Source organism: Puma concolor, chromosome E2 (genome assembly GCF_028749965.1).
Source record: "Puma concolor isolate L17-30 chromosome E2, mPumCon1.1.hap2, whole genome shotgun sequence".
NCBI classification, from domain to species: Eukaryota; Metazoa; Chordata; class Mammalia; order Carnivora; family Felidae; genus Puma; species Puma concolor.
In genome coordinates, this window is record NC_141681.1 from 57,224,196 (window position 1) to 57,241,567 (window position 17,372).

At 46.0% G+C, this 17,372-nt stretch overlaps 1 protein-coding gene across 1 annotated transcript; it reads left to right on the forward strand.

Moving 5' to 3' along the window:
• Positions 1 to 10,975: 10,975 nt before the first annotated feature.
• Positions 10,976 to 16,247, forward strand: LOC147573804 (protein FAM90A27P-like). Its single transcript, XM_086688667.1, has 6 exons — positions 10,976 to 11,116; positions 11,531 to 11,700; positions 12,507 to 12,684; positions 13,132 to 13,328; positions 13,742 to 13,895; positions 14,787 to 16,247. The coding sequence occupies exons 1-6, from the start codon at positions 11,045 to 11,047 to the stop codon at positions 15,276 to 15,278; spliced, it is 1,263 nt and encodes a 420-aa protein (XP_086544793.1). The 5' UTR covers positions 10,976 to 11,044; the 3' UTR covers positions 15,279 to 16,247.
• Positions 16,248 to 17,372: the final 1,125 nt, after the last annotated feature.

Consider the following 17,372-nt stretch of genomic DNA (forward strand, 5'->3'; position numbering starts at 1 on the left):
AGAACTATCTCATCATCCAGAAATCCCACTTCTTGGTATATATCCAAAAGAATTGAAACCAAGGTCTCAAAGAGGTACCTGCATGCCCACATTCATTACAGCATCATTCACAATAGCCAAGTTATGGAAGCAATTGAAATGCCCATTGACTATGAATGGATGAGGAAAGTGGAGTATATACATACAATGAGATATTATCTAAGCTTCAAAAAGAAGGAACGCCTACTTGGATGAACATAGAAGACGTTATGCTAAGTGAAATAAGCGAATCACAGAAGGAAAAATATGGTATGGTTTCACCTACATGCGGAATCTAAAATAGTCAAACCCATAGGAGCAGAGCATAGAACAGTGGTTGCCAGGGGCTGGAGGGAGGGGGAATGGGGAATTGTTGTTCAATGTGTGTAAAGTTTCAGTTATACAAGATGAGCGAGTTGTAGAGATCTGTTGTACAGTATGGTGACTATAGTTAGTAGTACAGTATTGTGCACTTTCAATTATGAAAAGAGCCTATACTTTAAGTGAGGTGCTCTGACCAAACACACACACACACACACACACACACACACACACACACAGGAACACAAGGAATGTTTTGGAAGTGCTGGATATTTTAGTACCTTGATTGCGGTGATGGCATCAAAGAGGTAAGCAGATTTCCAAACTCATCAAAATATATACATTAAATATGTGCGAGTTTTGGCATGTCAATTGTATATCAATAAAGGTTAACAAGAGAAATATTAATTTTTAAAGAGATTTTCAAGAGTTGAGTATATAACCTTTCTTTAAAAATTGTTTAATCAGTTTTGAGAGAGAGTGAGCATTGGGATATCCAAAGCAGGCTCCGTGCTGACAGCAGCAAACCCATTGTAGGGCTTACATTCAAGAACCATGAGATCGCAACCTGAGCTGAAGTCAGATGTGCAACTGACTCAGCCACCCAGGCGCCCCAAGAGTTTAAAGCAAATGACAATGTACGAGCCATTGCTATGAGGTTCATACATGTTGTAACTTACTTTTTAAACAAAACTCTGAGTCATCACTACTATCCCTTTCATTTTAAAGACAAGGAGAATACAGACAGGGTAGGTGATTTGTCTAAATTCATACCGTACTTGGGGCAAAGTGTGGACTTGAATCTGGCTGAGTTGTTTGCAGAGACAGTGCATCTAACGGCTATGCTATGCTAAGTAAGCTAGACAGCTGTGTTCTTTGAAAAATCTATATATAGAGTTTTGGTTTCAGCTTTGCCTTTTTATTTTAGCTTGATAGTATGTTACTTTATAATTTTTGTTATAATAACTTTCACGATGTGTAAAGATTTGTTCTGTAGACCAATATCAAAATGAATAAAGCTTTAGAGATTTAATAAAATGTAGATGCACTGATTGCAGATTCGTGTTATGGGAACCTGTCCCATGACAAACTGAATTGAATGAATGCAAGCAAGAATGACTCAAGAGTAGGATGGAAACAGAAAGAAAAAACCTTTGGGGCATTTGCCTTTATGTCAAGAACAAAAGTAAGGAAACTTATCATAATCTCATGTCTTGCCCTGAAGTATGGGATGTTGAATTCTAATATGGGATAAAATAGAGTAAGGTAAAAACTGAAGTATTAGTAATTTTAGATCATATGCTTATTTATTAATACCAGGCTAGGAACTATTAACCATGTGGTAAGTTCTCTGAAATATACTAAAATATGACATATGCAAATTGTAAACTCTAATACAGGACCGTTGTGTGCTTTACAAATTGATGTTATAGAATTTACAACTGATACCAGAGAAAACACCATAGGATACATGTGAGCCTAACAGCTACTCTTTGAAACACATTATTACAGAACTGTCTTTTCCTTAAATGCTATTTTCAATAGCTTCCAGAAGAAAACAGTCTCACCATAATCCACAGACCATGATATTTTCAGCAGAGATACTACTGTCTCCATTAAGCACATCATACTCAGAGTTAGAGAAAACATTTCTATTCTGGCAGTTGTCATTGGGATATCCTGTTTGTTCGCAAGATTGCATGATTCGTACAGATTTATTTATCCTAGTCCTTATTATAAACATGGATTACAGGCACACCTCTAGTAATGCTACAAAGTTGGTGTTTGATTCCTGTAAGGTAGGCTGAAAGCAATTGCTTTCAGAACTACAGGCCAGGGGAAAAAATGGGGCACTGGGTGGCTCAGTTGGTTAAGGGTCCAACTTCTGTGCTCAGGTCATGATCTCACAGTTTGTGGGTTCGAGCCCCACGTCGAGCTCTGTGCTGACAGCTAAGGGTCTGGAGCCTGTTTCCGATTCTGTTTCTGCCCCTCCCGTGCTCACCCTCTGTCTCTGTCTCTGTCTCTGAAAAATAAATAAACGTTAAAAAAAAAAAAAAAAAGAACTCCGGCCCAAATTACCTGAAAAATCAGGATTCCTTTTCACTGGACAAAATACCTACAATCATTGTCATTGTGGATTACACTAAATCACACCAGGAGCCAGCAGGCATTAGGTAAAGTCTAGGACCCCATCTCTCTCTACTAACCCAGCTCATGTTTCTGTGGCTATGACACTGGATCCGTCTCAAACCCAGAATAATCCCCGTTTCATATACGATCACTTACCCACATTTACTCCCCATAGACGTCTATACCTTATAGACTTGCTTCTCAGACCGAAATGGAAAATATTTTCCCAGAAACATCCCTCTGTGTGGATGGTGAGCTCAGTGCAAGGTCATGAGGGCTCGTGCATGTGGGAGGGAGGCAGCCACGAGACCCTGTGATATGGGGCAGTGATCGTGACCTCCCCTCCCTTCAGAATTGCAATTATCATTTCACCTTTAGTGGCCATGACAGCGCCGGCTGGGGATCTGAGAGCATTTATAAAGAACTTGTTTTCTGAAGTTGGTAATTACCGCAACCAATTACCAATTTCCAGTTAATAACTACAAAGGGACCATTGAAATGACTGGTACAGGCTGTTTTCCATTCCTGAAGGCAGACAGGTCTCACGTGGAGGGGAGCAAAACGCAGAGGTCTGACAGGTGAGGGACTGGGAACGAGTGGGTGTCTCTCCCTAGATCTGCTTTGCTGACAAGTTCTTCCACCCAAGAGTGATTTCTTCCTAATCTTCAGACCACGGAGGTGAACTACCATTAAATTAGAAGCAAAAACTTGGTACCAGAAAAAATACCTGAGGGTTTTCAAAAGTTGAAACTCAAAGACAGGCACTCAATGCCAATTAATTTGGGAGTCTAAATTAAGCCTCAGATGGTTCCTTTTCTATGAAATAAATGCTACATATGCAACTCAAGAGCACTGGATGGTTACCACAGTCTTCCATACTTGTTTTTTGATGTATTTTCAGTAATGAGAACTGTTGCTTTTCTAACACATGAAGAAATATAAAATAGGAGTTCAGATTACCCGTTAGTTTTCTCCTTCAAACAAATCTACATCTTATCCAGGCCCACTATCCAATGCCTCTCAATTTCCAAGCCTGGGACGAGAGCCATACGGTGGGCAGCCTCTACCGCACATGCATGTGAGCACACGCACGCATGCACACACATACAAACACATGCACACACCTCCATATAAATCACATACACAGTCACGCATACTCACATACTTATACACACACATATTCTCTCACCAACTCATGCCCACCCCATGTACAAACTCTCAGCCGGAATCATACATGCCTACTACGACTCACACTCACGTGGACTCCCACAGTCCCACCATATCTCAAAAATGACACTCATACGCATGTATGTGTATCTAGCCGTCATATCCGTGTATGCAAGAAGAGAGCAGTACATGCCCCTGTGTGAATCCATCTTTTATACTTCCCACTTTGCAACCACCCACAAGGATATCATGATGTGCAATGTATAAAAAATGATGTGAGTATTGCTACTCTAGGTTAAGGCACAAAGTGGAAAAGTTGGAGTGCTGGGGGTCTGATATTGCACGTGTCCTGGATGCCCTCCTTTCTGGCATAGGCAGAGTCTACACGGTAAATAATATATCATGCTGTGGAATTATTTTCTTGGGTCAAGTGGAAATGTCAATATGTGGAATTATTTTCTTGGGTCAAGTGGAAATGTGCTGTGTGGATTTGCACTCATTACACTGCTGGGTGTGCCAGGGCTCCTCGCCCACCATCTCGCTTTCAGAGTCTTTAATAAAGACCACATGGAGAACTAGCCCATTTTGTCTCCACGTGGATTCTTTCAGGTTGGCGATGTTGGGGGCTGAGTTCTAGGTCTGTGTGGATATGAGGCAAAGATGGGTTTTATGGGGGAAGGTTAAGGGGAGAACAGAGAAAATCATGAGAGTATTGATCCCTGAGAATTGGCAACAACTCTTGGTGAAGCTTCTGACCTTTAAATTTGTGGAAAGGATGGTATCATAACCAAGATTTCCACAGAGTGAAGGTGGACCCCTGTGATGTAGGGGTTGCATGAGGAATAAACAGAGTCAACAAAAATATATGCACGATATGACAAGAGGGGAGGTGGAGGGTCTGCAGGACTGGAGAAGGATGGGCGAGGGAGGGTCCACTTCCTTCTTTTGGCTCCAGCTTCCATACTTGGGTCTCCTTCATGACTGCTCCATTCCTCTGTGATGCAGACCTGGGACTTCTGTCTCCACCCACAGGTCCACCTGAAGGTCTGTCTTCTGATGACAGAAGACTGCTAAGTGTTGTCTGAGGAGACTTGTGCCTGTGGTGATGTGAAGCTGGACTCGGTGCCTCACGGATCCCGTGTGGGGTGCAGCGCCTCTTTCTTTTTCCCGGCTGCCTACAGAAGAATTGTTTTTTGAAAAAAATCAGAATTTGCGTAAAACAGAATAATCGAGTAAGACAGTTCTCCTCTCGGCGGCCAGCATTTTCCTTTTCCCACTTAGAATCAATTATACTGCAGTGAGGAGACAACGGAAGAGGGGGAATCTCAGGAAAGATTAGAACATCGTCCTTCTAAGAAGCAGTGTGAGCGGGGCTGAAGTTTCCATGAGAACGGGGATACATAGGGCTTCTGTCCCAAACTCCCGATCTATCTCTGCATAGCCCAGCGCTCAAGGACAAAATCCAAGCAGTGTTGCCACTTCACTTCAAGGTTAAAGAGAGTCCAGGCATTCCCACTGTCAATTTTATATGGACATAAAATTCTCAAGGGAAACATTTTCTGAAATGAAAACACATTTGGCAAGACTCAAGAGAAGACTTCTTAATTTACCCCAAGACAACAGGAAAGTGTTGCAAGAACCGTTTCAGTTGATATGAGCGATCTGATGGGTTCAATAAGTAACTTTTTGGGAAAATAATACTTATTTTAATTAAAAAATTTTAAATTCTTTTTGAGAAAGAGAGAGAGAACGTCGGTGCTCTCACATAAGTGGGGGAGGGGCACTGGGGGAGGGAGAGAGAGAATCCCACGGAGCCCATCATGGGGCTCAGTCTCACCAACCGTGAGATCATGATCTGAACTGAAATCAAGAGTCAGATGCTTAACTGACTGAGCCACTCACGCTCCCTGGGAGAATAATATTCTTTAATTTAGTCTTAGATACTGATGGAAAGAAAGAGGGTAACGTGAGAGTTGTTAAACTATCATCAGTACAATACTTTGAGGAACAAAAAAACATACAGGCATGGAAGCAACACAGATTGTCTGTCTGTCTATCCAGCACCTGTCCACCTATCTTAAATTTTTTTTAACGTTTATTTATTTTTGAGACAGAGAGAGACAGAGCATGAACAGGGGAGGAGCAGAGAGAGAGAGAGACACAGAATCTGAAACAGGCTCCAGGCTCTGAGCTGTAAGCACAGAGCCTGACGCGGGGCTCGAACTCACAGACCGTGAGATCATGACCTGAGCCGAAGTCGGACGCTTAACCGACCAAGCCACCCAGGTGCCCCCCCTGTCCACCTATCTAATATGCACCTACCTATATGCATATCTAAGAGCTCTTTAAAAAAAAATTTTTTTTAATGTTTTTATTTATTTTTGAGAGAGAGACAGAGCAAGTGAGAGAGGGGCAGATAGAGAGAGGGAGACACAGAATCCAAACCAGGCTCCAGGCTCTGAGCTGTCAGCACAGAGCCCGACATGGGGCTCACAGTTTGTGAGATCATGACCTGAGCCGAAGTCCGACAATCAACTGACTGAGCCACCCAGGCGCCCCTAAGAGCTCTTTTTTAAATCATACATAGTAAGTGTTGTGTATTTTTCAGGAGGTGCAGGGTGACTTAGAAATGCACTTTACTCCTTATAAACATAAACACTTTTGTATGCAGATAGATTTTGAGATAAACTTACTGGGGCACCTGGGTGGCTCCGTCGGTTGGGCGTCCGACTTGAGCTCAGGTCATGATCTCACAGTCCGTGAGTTCAAGCCCCATGTCAGGCTCTGTGCTGACAGCTCAGAGCCTGGAGCCTGTTTCAGATTCTGTGTCTCCCTCTCTCTCTGACCCTCCCCCCGTTCATGCTCTGTCTCTCTGTGTCTCAAAAATAAATAAACGTTAAAAAAAATTTTTTTTAATTTGAAATAAACTTACTGGTATATTTCTTACAAAAAAAAGTAATGCACTTTTCAAATTTTCATGTACTCAATGATTACCTGGAGACCATGTTAAATAGCAGAACTTTATAGAAAAATGCTGGGTGGGACCAAAGCTTCTCCATGTGTGGAAGATCTCTGATGTGAATACTGCCAATCTGTGGTTCACACTCTGAGCGACAGGGAATGAAGATACTGAGGAAAGGTTTAATGAAGCACTTTGTAATCAAGAAATTTTAGAGAAATAACAGGGTGTAAAGTAGTTTTGAGAAGAGCAAAAACAAAGAATTTTACCATTTTCCATTTACTGGAAACCATTCTAAATACTTTTCACATTAGAAAAATAAAACCACAAAAATAATCTGTTTTTATTTTTCAAGTGAGCCAACCTTGACTTGAATGAGAATCGAGGGAACAAAGTGGTTTTAAAAACTCACTAGGCTGGAACAGCAGAGGTAGAGAAATCAATGTTTTCAAGGTCTAAGAATATGGTGTTTGTAGAGGCAGGGAAAACACATGAATCCATCTAGGATGGGACATTTACCTGAAACCAGTCACTCCCTCCTCCTCCCCCTTCTCTTTCTCCTCCTAATTGTCTGAGCTTCGCCTTCAGATGGGATTATCTTGGACATCACCCCTGCGTTTTGAGAAATGGGTCATCAGTATACCCACCCCCACGTCGCGCCCGCATCCCCTGGCAGAAGGACTCTGAAATGCAGAAGAGCCTTCGCTTTCCCCGGTCCTAGGAGAGAGTCAGGAAGCATGTGGGTGGAGAAACCCACCTGAATGCCGACCCCACCCAGCGAAATGCCTCCCTGTGAATTCTGCTGAGCTCCGCCCATCTCCTTCTGCACCCCTCCGTCCTCATAAACAAATCCTCCCGAGATCCCTTTCCATGGCAGAGCATCTCCCTCCCAGCCCAGCCAGGCCTGCTGGTTTGCAGGTCCCCTGGGGACCGGAGAGCAGCATCCTGCCTGCGCTATCCTGGAACCTGGCCCTGGCCGTGGAGTCCGGGAATGCTGGCATTCTCTGCATCTGAGCGGGGCTCTGATTCCGGGCATAAAGAAAGCCATTCTTCCCCCTTGGTTTTTGAAGCCCTGGATGCCAATGAGCTCCTTGCCTTGGGGAGACTAACCTTATCCCATCTGCAGCAAGATGCAGAAGGAATCAGCCAGTGCGTTGGCATATGCGTAACTGTTTTTTAAAAATGAGATTTTATTCTTTGGGGCAATTTGTGGCTCAGACGATACTGAGCAGAGGTTCAGAGATCTCGATAGAGCCCCGCCCCCATGCAGGCACAACCCCTCCCATTGGCAACATGTGTGTAAACATTTTCAGCATTGTGTATAGTGTTAAAATTGCCTACTTATAGGTTTATCTTTTAAAAATCCCTGGGAATGGCAAAGACCAAATTATAGTGTATTGTATCAGACACAGACATATGAGATACAATGAAAGTGCTGAGGGTGTAAACACTCAATAACTCAATAAACATTTCTTCCAATAAAACGTCCTTTCCCATCCTGGGTGAGCCGGCTAAAACCAGCTCACACACAAAGATGAGCTCACACTCAATTAGGTTAAGCTGATTACTGGTGGAAGGGGATTTCCTGGGATTCCTGAGCTGTATAAAAGCCCAGCAGAAGACCTGACCTTCTCAGTCATCCCGGAAACCCTTCTGGGTCCAGTAGTATTGGACCAGCGTCTACGTTATCTGAGTGGCCACTGACAGACACAAAATCACAGGTTCGTTTCCGTGACTATTTGGGGCCTCCCTTTACCCCTCACAGAAATAGGAGGAAATAAGGGGAGAGGGCCATTTTAGGTGTTGAAGTAAGGATTCCTTAACTAATTGAATTTTTTTATTTTTTAAAAACTTTTTGTAATGTTTATTTATTTTTGAGACAGAGAGAGACAGAGCATGAGTGGGGGAGGGGCAGAGAGAGAGGGAGACACACAATGTGAAGCAGGCTCCAGCTCTGAGCTGTCAGCACAGAGCCAGACAGAGGGCTCGAACTCATGAGCTGTGAGATCATGACCTGAACCGAAGTCGGACGCTCAACCGACTGAGCCACCCAGGCGCCCCTTAACTAATGGAATTTTTAGCACAGAGCCTGATTAAAAAACTATTTCAAAAATGTTAATTTTTAGACAAATGTTAACTTTTATTATTGTATTTTATTTTATTTAAGAGAGAGAGAAAGAGAGAGAGTGATTGGGGGGAGGGGCAGAGAGAGAGAGAGAGAGAGAGAGAATCTTAAGCAGGTTTCATGTTCAGCAAGGAGCCAGACATGGCTTTATCCCAGAACCCTGGCTTTATCCCAGAACCCTGAGATCATGACCTGAGCGCAAACATAGTCGGTTGTTGAACTAACTGAGCCTCCCAGATGGCCCTTTTTTATTTTTAAAGTTTATTTAAAGTTTTGAGAGAGAGAGAGAGGGAGGGAGCAAGAGGGAGAGAGAGCATGAGCAGGGGAGGGTCAGAGAGAGAAGGAGAAAGATAATCCCAAGCAGGATTCGTGCTGCCAGTGAGGAGCCTGACTTGGGGCTTAATCTGAAGAATCGTGAGATCATGACTTGAGCAGAAATCTAGAGTCAGACCCTTAACCAGGAGCCCCACGGAAATGTTAACTTTTAGATCATTGCAGAGAATGATCACCCAGACCCAGGGTTTTTAAAACTGTGAGTGATTTAGTAATTTATCTTTTATGCCAGTGTATTCATGAGAACTTGTTTGAAAGCTGGTTGAAATTCGCAACCCTGATCCTGAACCTGTAAATAAAACAGCAGTACCTGAGCTATGAAGCTCCCAGTCGAATGGAGAGGCAAGAATTACTCTACCTTCATTTGTACTTGGGAAAGGCTTCCTCCTTACTGAGTTTTGGCCATTTGAAATGTGAAAAGGATAGGGGTGGCTGGCTGGCTCAGTCGGCTGAGCATCTGACTTCGGCTGAGGTCACGATCTCAGGGATCTCAGAGTTCATGAGTTTGTGCCCCGCATCGGAGTTGCTGCTGTCAACACAGAGTCTGCTTCAGATCCTCTGTCCCCCTCTCTGTGCCCCTCCCTCGCTGGTACTCTTTCTCTCAAAATAAATAAACGTTTTTTTAAAATGTGAAAAGGGGGTCAGGTGTTCCAGCCCCATGTTGGACACAGAGTTTACTTAAATAAAATAAACATTGAAAAGGAACAGATACTTTATTCTAGGTTTTCAAATACGTTTCCCTGAGATTAGATACAGATTCCCTGACCCCTTTCCTTCCTGTTTCTATGGGAAAATGGTCTTTTTTTTTTTAAGTTTATGTATTTATTTTGAGAGAGAGAGACAGAGAATCTCAACAGGCTCCACAGTCTCAGTGCAGAGCCCATTTCGGGGCTCAAACTCATCAACTGTGAGGTCATGACCTTAGTCAAAATCAAGAGTCGGAAGTTTAATCGACTGAGCCACCCACATGCCCCTGGTCTTTTTTTTCCCCCTGATATAATCTATTATGATAAATTTTATTGTCTTTTTATTATGACAGTCAGTGATAATGTATTCTATTGCTGTTTTTGAAGATATATTTTCCGAATACGCTCCATTTTCCCATTTGATTTTATTTACTTGTTGATTTATTTATGGGAAACTCTATACCCAATGTGGGGCTTAAATTCACCACCTCAATTTCAAGAATTGCAAGCTCTACCATCTGAGCCAGCCAAGCACTCCTAATCCCATTTAGGTTTTGATTCATCAATTTCATTTCTTTCTTCCTTTTGTAATCTTTTGTTTTCCTTGCTCCAATTTCTTTTTTTTTCCCGCTCCAATTTCTTAAGATGAAAACTTCCTATAAATTTTATGTTTGTATATAATATGCGTGTTTAGACTAAGGAATTTACCCCTAAACCACGTTTTGCCCTGCTCCTAACTTTTGGCATAAACTGTTTTATCTTTTTTCTCTTTTTTATAATTTCCATTTGAATTTCATTTTTGATTTTAAGGAATCTGATTTCAGAAATTGCTGGAAATATATTGCATAGTTTGAAAATAGTTCATCTGATAAAGAAGTTAAATAATGTAGTTATATTTAATTTTGTTCAGTTATGCCAGAGGGGAACTAGAGAATGTAAAATATCTGGTTTTCTTACATTTTGAATTTTCTCTTTGAAACCAATTATGTGATCACTTTTTTCCAAGCGTTTTATGGTGTATTATATAAGGTCTCTAAATATGGAATCTGCATGTCCTGTATATATAAAACATGTTAAGTCTAGTGGAGAAGTTTAGAAAAAATTTATCATCTTATTTCTCATTCATTGTTACTAGTAGAAGGATATGCACGTGTAGTTGGAACAAAAGGTGAAAGGGGAGATGGTGGGCAGAGAGGTAGGAGCTGGCTGCATTGCGCATGGGGGGGTCCAGGGGTGTGCAGCGTTCAGCGGTTTCATTTTCTATCCCGCACAGGGCAACAGAGTCCCTGGGACTGACCAACCCCGATGGACCCCAACAGGCTTTCCATGGAACAGGGGAAAGAGTTCTTAAAGCAGCTTGGAATTCCGCAGAGAGATGTAAGTGTGGGAGAGGTTGGGCAGGTGACATGTGGAGGAAGGAGGTGGCCTCCCAGTCTAGCGCTGAGGCAGCTTCCCCTCCCATGACTGTGACCATGGGTGAAAGCCCGTGATTAGCGATGTGGATATTTGCCAGCTGGCCAATTACAGGGATGTGCAGTGATCAGAGGGCAGGGTAGAGGAATCTCAGTTCCCGCCTGGGACCGCCAGCATTCCCTGAGCACAGGGCTCCCCCGCGTGGAGGTCGTGGGCAAACTCACTGTTGAACCAGAGGAAAGAGCCTTTACTCTCTGATTAACACTGAGTTAAAGAACTCACAGAATTGGGAGCTGGTTTATTATCTTCTCATATCTCAAGGCTTCCTCCTCTGTGCAGAACTCTGATTGTATCTTGGTTCTCTTTACTCTCTGTCAGATTGACTCGATGACAGAGAAATGGGTCGTTGATGCCGCCGTGGAGGTTTTGCTACGGTTCCCACTGATGCCGGGAGAGGATCCAGGTGCCCGCTGTGTCTCCAGTAAGAAATGTCAGCCTTCAGTGGACCGGCTCACGGCTTCACAAAGACGCAAAGACCAAGAGGAGAGGTGGGACAAATGTCAGGAGTGACGTGGGTAGAGCCTGGGGGAAAAATCCCCTCCGGGCGCAGGTGTGGGCTGTAGGCTTCTGCTCAGACCAAAGGGGGGGTGAGGAAGGGGCTTCTGACTTGTGTGTCCCTCACCGTCGCACAGGCTTTTCTCTGTGAGCTTGCACGTGGATGTGAGCTGGCACAGGCGTCCACAGGTTGCGTGTCCCCGTGTGACTTTGTGCATGCCTCTGTTGAGAACTGGCATGTGGTTACGGGGGTCACGTACAACATTTCACAGGTGTTCATCAGTGTCACATCAAATGTCTGCAAACCTTTGTCAGAGGAAATGGCAGGTTTTCTCAGGAAGATGTTGTTCTATGAAAATTGTGAGTTTTCTGGAAATGTGTAGGGGGGAGAACTCAATAGTGTTGGCCTGCTTATTGGTTTTGATAAATATGGGTGAATGCTTTAAGCTTGGAGGAAGCAGTTGGACAAAAACCCAGCACACAGGCCTGAGCGCCACTGAGGTTTTCGGGGAGGACCTGTACAGACATTCATGGCTGCCAATCTCATTTCACCATGTTTATTCCAAGTGGCCTTTTCTCAGGCAGTGTCCTATTCTGGGAGTACGTAATGATGGAAAACAGGTCACAAAATGGCACACAATGGGACCTCAGTTCATGAGAAGACCCCATCACTGGGGGGTCACTCAGTGATCAGCGAGTCCCCCACCGATTCCATTACCTCCAGAGAGGTAAAAGGCTATGAGGGACTTCTGTCTCCGTGTCTACATCTTTTTTTTTTTTTTTCTTTGCTTGTGAATAGGAAATCCAACAATCAGGTCCTGAGGAAGAATGACCAGAGGCCCAAGGACATGAGGCAGATGGCACGTCATTGCATACACCAGCGGCCCATAAGACTCCCCATGACTCAGAACCTGAAGAAGCTCCAGAAGGGACCGGTGGGGCAGAGGAATCCCCCACCGGAAGAGGAGAATACCAGGGTAAGCGAGGTGTGGATGTTTCAAGAACCAGAGGAGCGGCATGGACCCCAAAGAGTGGGTTTCAACAGAAACCTGTGTGTCTCTGTCCTCCGGGATTCTTGCTTATCCAAGGCTGGCTGGGTTGTGAGGGCCTCAGCTGGCAGATGGGCCCATTCGGATCCTCCGAGGAGCAAACTGACTCCCTATTTAGCGTCACGTTCAGCTTGGTGGCTGTGCCACACTCAAATCCAGTTCATAGTCATCACCTTTAGCCACGCAATTCCTTCCTCTCAGGTCACTTTCTGTGAAATGGGCCCTGGGCAGGACCATAGCCTCTCGGATTTCCTGGCCGGGGGCCCTGGATCTATGTCCTTCCCCCCACTCAACTCCAAATACCTGTCCTGTTAACCTTTCATTTCTGCCCTGATTTCCGCGGGCTCACGGAGGACCCTCTCCCTCCATCCACAGGTGAAGTGCAAGAACTGCGGAGCCTTTGGGCACCTGGCCAGCAGCAGAAGGTGCCCCATGAAGTGCTGGGGTGGGGCCCTTGCCCCCCAGCCCTTGGGCTCCAGTAAGAATGAAAACCTGGAACCCAGGAGGCCTCAGGACTGCCACACCCCAGGGTCCTTCCACACGACTGGCAGCGGGAAGGAACCAGGACAGAGGTGAGGACTCGCGCGGTCAGAATGATTGGGGCAACGGAGCCCCGAGGACGGGGAGCCCCTCCCCCTGCTGTCCCCGTGCAGCTGTGTCAGGCACGGACCAGGAGAGAAGTAGGCAAGCGGTGCCCGGGGTTGACCTCAGAGCTCCCTCGAGTCCTCGGGATTTCCAAGGAGTCGGGCCGGGAATATCTATCTTGGGGTGTTGCACGCGGCAGAGGCGCAGGGGGTCTAAGTGAGAGTATTTCATGCCGAAGCCACGGCGGGGAAGGGGACGCTTCCTGGAAGCGGGGGCTGCGCTGAGGTCCCGGAAGGAGCTGCCTTGGCAAAGTCCACAGGGGCTTCGGGGCCTCCGTCGCCCCTAAACCAGGCCGACGACTGGGCTCCGGGGTCTTCTTGGTTCCCAGTCAGTGGTGGTGACCGGGGTCGGGGGCATCCGACAGTTCCCGTGGTTTGTTCCGCAGGCAAGAAGGGCGGAAAGAGAAAGACCTGCCCCGGAAATTACCCGGGAGACCCCAGCGGAAGCCGCAGAGCGCCTGCAGGGAACCCGCGGACTCGGGCGCCCACCTGCGGGTGAGTCTTGCTCGCTCCTGCTTCTGAGCTCTGTCTCCATCAGTGACTTGCTGGGGGGTGCGGGGCCATGTTCACTTCCGGGCTGGGCTGTAGGAGCCGCACAGGCGTCCTAGGAGTTTTCAAATCCCAGCTTCTTTATTTTCAAAATGTGTTTTTTCCCGATTTTGTGCAAGTCAGCCAGCAAACGCTGGTGGGGGCATTTCTGTGCACAGGTGAAGGGTTCTGTCGGGTGCCTTCTGTGATCCTATGTCAAGACGAGGCCTCTTTTATTTATTTCTATCTTTTTCATAATTCAGACTTTTAAAAAAGTTATTTATTTATTTCCTTATTTATTTATTTTGAGACAAAGAGAGAGAGCAAACATGAGTGGGGAAGGGGCAAAGAGAGAGAGAGCGAGAGACAGAGAATCCCAAGCAGGTTCTGCACCACAAGTGCAGAGCCGAAGGCGGGGCTTGAACCCATGAACCGGGAGACCGTGACCTGAGCTGAAGTTGGCCGCTTGACGGACTGAGCCACCCAGGCGCCCAAGATGAGGCTTCTTTTAAACTTTTGTAAATACCCAAATTACCCTTGAAAAGGATGGTTGCCATTTATACTCTGCACATTGTGTGTTCCCTGGATCTTAACAACAAAGACAAGGGAAGTTTCAATTGTCATATCTGATAAGCAGCAAAAACCAGATGGGCCTTGTAATTGTTTCCCCCCACCACCTCTGAGGAGCGGATCTCTGCAAATGTGCAGTGACTACGAGCACGTCGTTTTCGGTGACACTTAGTGTTGCATGAGTTGTCTGTTTAAATTGGGTTGCTCCTTTTTTACTCCCTGACGTAGAGAGAATCCCAACTTGTCCTGACTCCTGAGGTGTCTAATATGAGGTTCCTTCTCCCACAGCGCCCCACCAGGCCGTTGCCCGTCCAAACCAATACGAAGCCATCTGTCCTGGGCCCTGTCCCCACGGGTCAGCCACCTGCTAGGACAGCTGACATGCGGTCGTCCTGCCCTACACGGCCCCTCTATAAAGCCCCTGAAGTGCGTGCTTGTGAACCAGCCCGAAGATGCGGGGCGGACTTGCCCTGCCAAGATCAAAAGAGCTCCTGCCGGGACCAGGCTCTCATTTCCAAGTCGACAGCCGGCTGGCCTCAGGTTTCCTCCCGTGATGTTCCCCCGTCGGCCAGGAAGACACTGGCCCTGGGTCCTGTGCGTCACCGCCAGGCACAAGCCAAGCATCCTCCTGTGGACTCAAAGCCCCGCCCACAGCCTGCCACGGGAACACATGGCCAGAGCTCCAAAGTCAGCATCCAGGCACGGGGGAAGAGGTCTCCCCAGGTCCCCATGCAGCCTTCCCAGAACCCTCCAAAGAAAGCAAGATGCAACTTCTTCTAACCCCCCTCCCAGGTGGGTCCAGTGACCTGGTCTGGGGGTTGTCCCGGTCTCAGCTTCCCCCCAGTATCCAAGCAGATGCCTCAAGTGACCGGGAAGATACCAGTCCTAATGCCCAGTCTTGAACGCCAGGCTCCACCTGACTCACCTGGTCTGAGCCCTGTTCAGACCTGTGCTGTCCCCTAACCCTGACCACCCAGTCATGTTCCAGGCCAGCAGGGGCGAGGATGGGACATGAGATGGGACAGGGCGTGGCAGAGCTCCAGGTTTTCCACTGTTCTGTCTCCTTCTGGAGAAGTCTCCACCCGCTGGTCAGAGCCCTCCCATCTCAGAGGCCTTGGAGAGACAGGATCCCGGTGATCCACTGAGAGGACCTCCTGGTCTCTTCCCCTGCTGAGAATGACTGAGTGTGGCCAATGTCCCACCCTGGAAGTGGCTGAAAGGTGGGAAAAGAGGCAGGAACAGCTGTGTCCCGTGAGTCGGCATTTCTGCCGGTGGTGCCTGTGCACCTGCTGGGGCTCCAGGTGACACTGTGGGTCACCGGACAGACATCACCTTTACATTTTGTACATTTAAGTCATGGTGGGAATGGAGCGTATGAAATTGTCATGGGTAGTCCTTTGTAAATCAGATGTTATTTAAGAAACTGAGTCAACAAGGGGAAGCTATGTTGTACCCTAACACGAATAGAAAGCTATTAATTCATCTGTGTGGGTGGATAAATGACTAGTATTTGGGTAACTGGGGAAAAGGCCTCTCTGTGATGGTGGAGAAGGCCTGAACCGTCCGGAAGAGTGCCCTCTCCTGGTTATCGAGATTTTGACTTTGAAGGAATTTCAGTGGAAATTCTCGTTGCCTTGGGGAAATGGGAATATTCTTTTAACCTTGCACATTTTGTTATTAAAAATGGTTGCAATGTTATGTTTGACTACTTTCTTTCAATATGAATAAAATTGTCCGAAATGGAACGTGTATGACAACTTTTGTCATTTTTCCTTACACCTCGGGTCAGTTTCTTTTTCTTCATCCAATTTCACCTGAGTAATGAGGACCTTGGTGTGAACCCCATAGTGTCTCACAAGGGAGAAGTCAGGGACTTTTAAAGACAAAAGGGAATGCACAGTCTAGTCCAAGGACCTGTAACTTGTAGGAAATACAAACTCTCAGGCACAAGCTAGCCCTACTGAACCAGGATCTGGGGTTTCTCAGTAACAATCCCAGGCGTTCCAAATGCAGGTTGAAGAGTGAAAATGGAATGGTTCTGAATTGACACATCAGAATCACCTGGTAAGTTTTAACTACCATAATGACTGGTTCACTCCTGGGGATATTCATTTGCTGGGTCGGATTTGAAATGTGGCATGAGATAATAGAAAAATATGTAGAGATGGCTCAGTGGTTAAGTGGCTGATTCTTGATTTCAGCTCAGGTCATGATCCCACGGTTGTGGGTTTGAGCCCCGCATTGGCCTGTGCAATGAGCCTAGAGCCTGTTTGGGATACTCTCTTTCTCTCTCTCTCTCTCTCTCTCTCTCTGCCCCTTCCCCACTTGTGTGAGCATGATCTTTCAAGTAAATTAATAAACTTGAAAAATATGTGTATGTATGTGTATATATATATATATATATATATATATATATATATATGGATATGGAACCTGCCCCAGGTTCCTGACACAGGGCTCCTAAAGTCCCTGTAATATCCTTGTGAGTGATAAGAGCATTATCACTAATAGGCGCTAATAGGTGACTCTGGGTGGGCTCCTGGATGGGGCTGGTCTCCAGAAAGAGCAAGCCACCACCTTCCTTCAGCCCCACCCCCACCTCCCTTCTCCCCATAGGGTGGAGCTAGAAATGGAGTTAATGATCCATTTTGCTCACGTGAGGAAGCCTCCATAAAATCCTAAAGGTGGAGCTTTTGGAGAGCTTCCAGGCTGGCGCATACACCCATACCAGGAGGGCGATGCATCCCAGCTCTTTAATAGAGTGATAAATGTAAGTGTTTCCCTAAGTTCTGTGAGCTGCTCTAGCAAATTAATCAAACTCAAGGAGGGGTTGTTGGAACCTCTGGTCTGTCGCCCATTGCTCTGAACCCCGGG

Excerpts from the sequence above, each read along its gene's own strand:
- LOC147573804 (XM_086688667.1), top strand. The coding sequence starts at position 11,045 with ATGGACCCCAACAGGCTTTCCATGGAACAGGGGAAAGAGTTCTTAAAG. Across the intron at positions 11,117-11,530 it reads TTGGAATTCCGCAGAGAGAT|ATTGACTCGATGACAGAGAA; the intron begins GTAAGTGTGGGA and ends ACTCTCTGTCAG. Across the intron at positions 12,685-13,131 it reads CGGAAGAGGAGAATACCAGG|GTGAAGTGCAAGAACTGCGG; the intron begins GTAAGCGAGGTG and ends CTCCATCCACAG.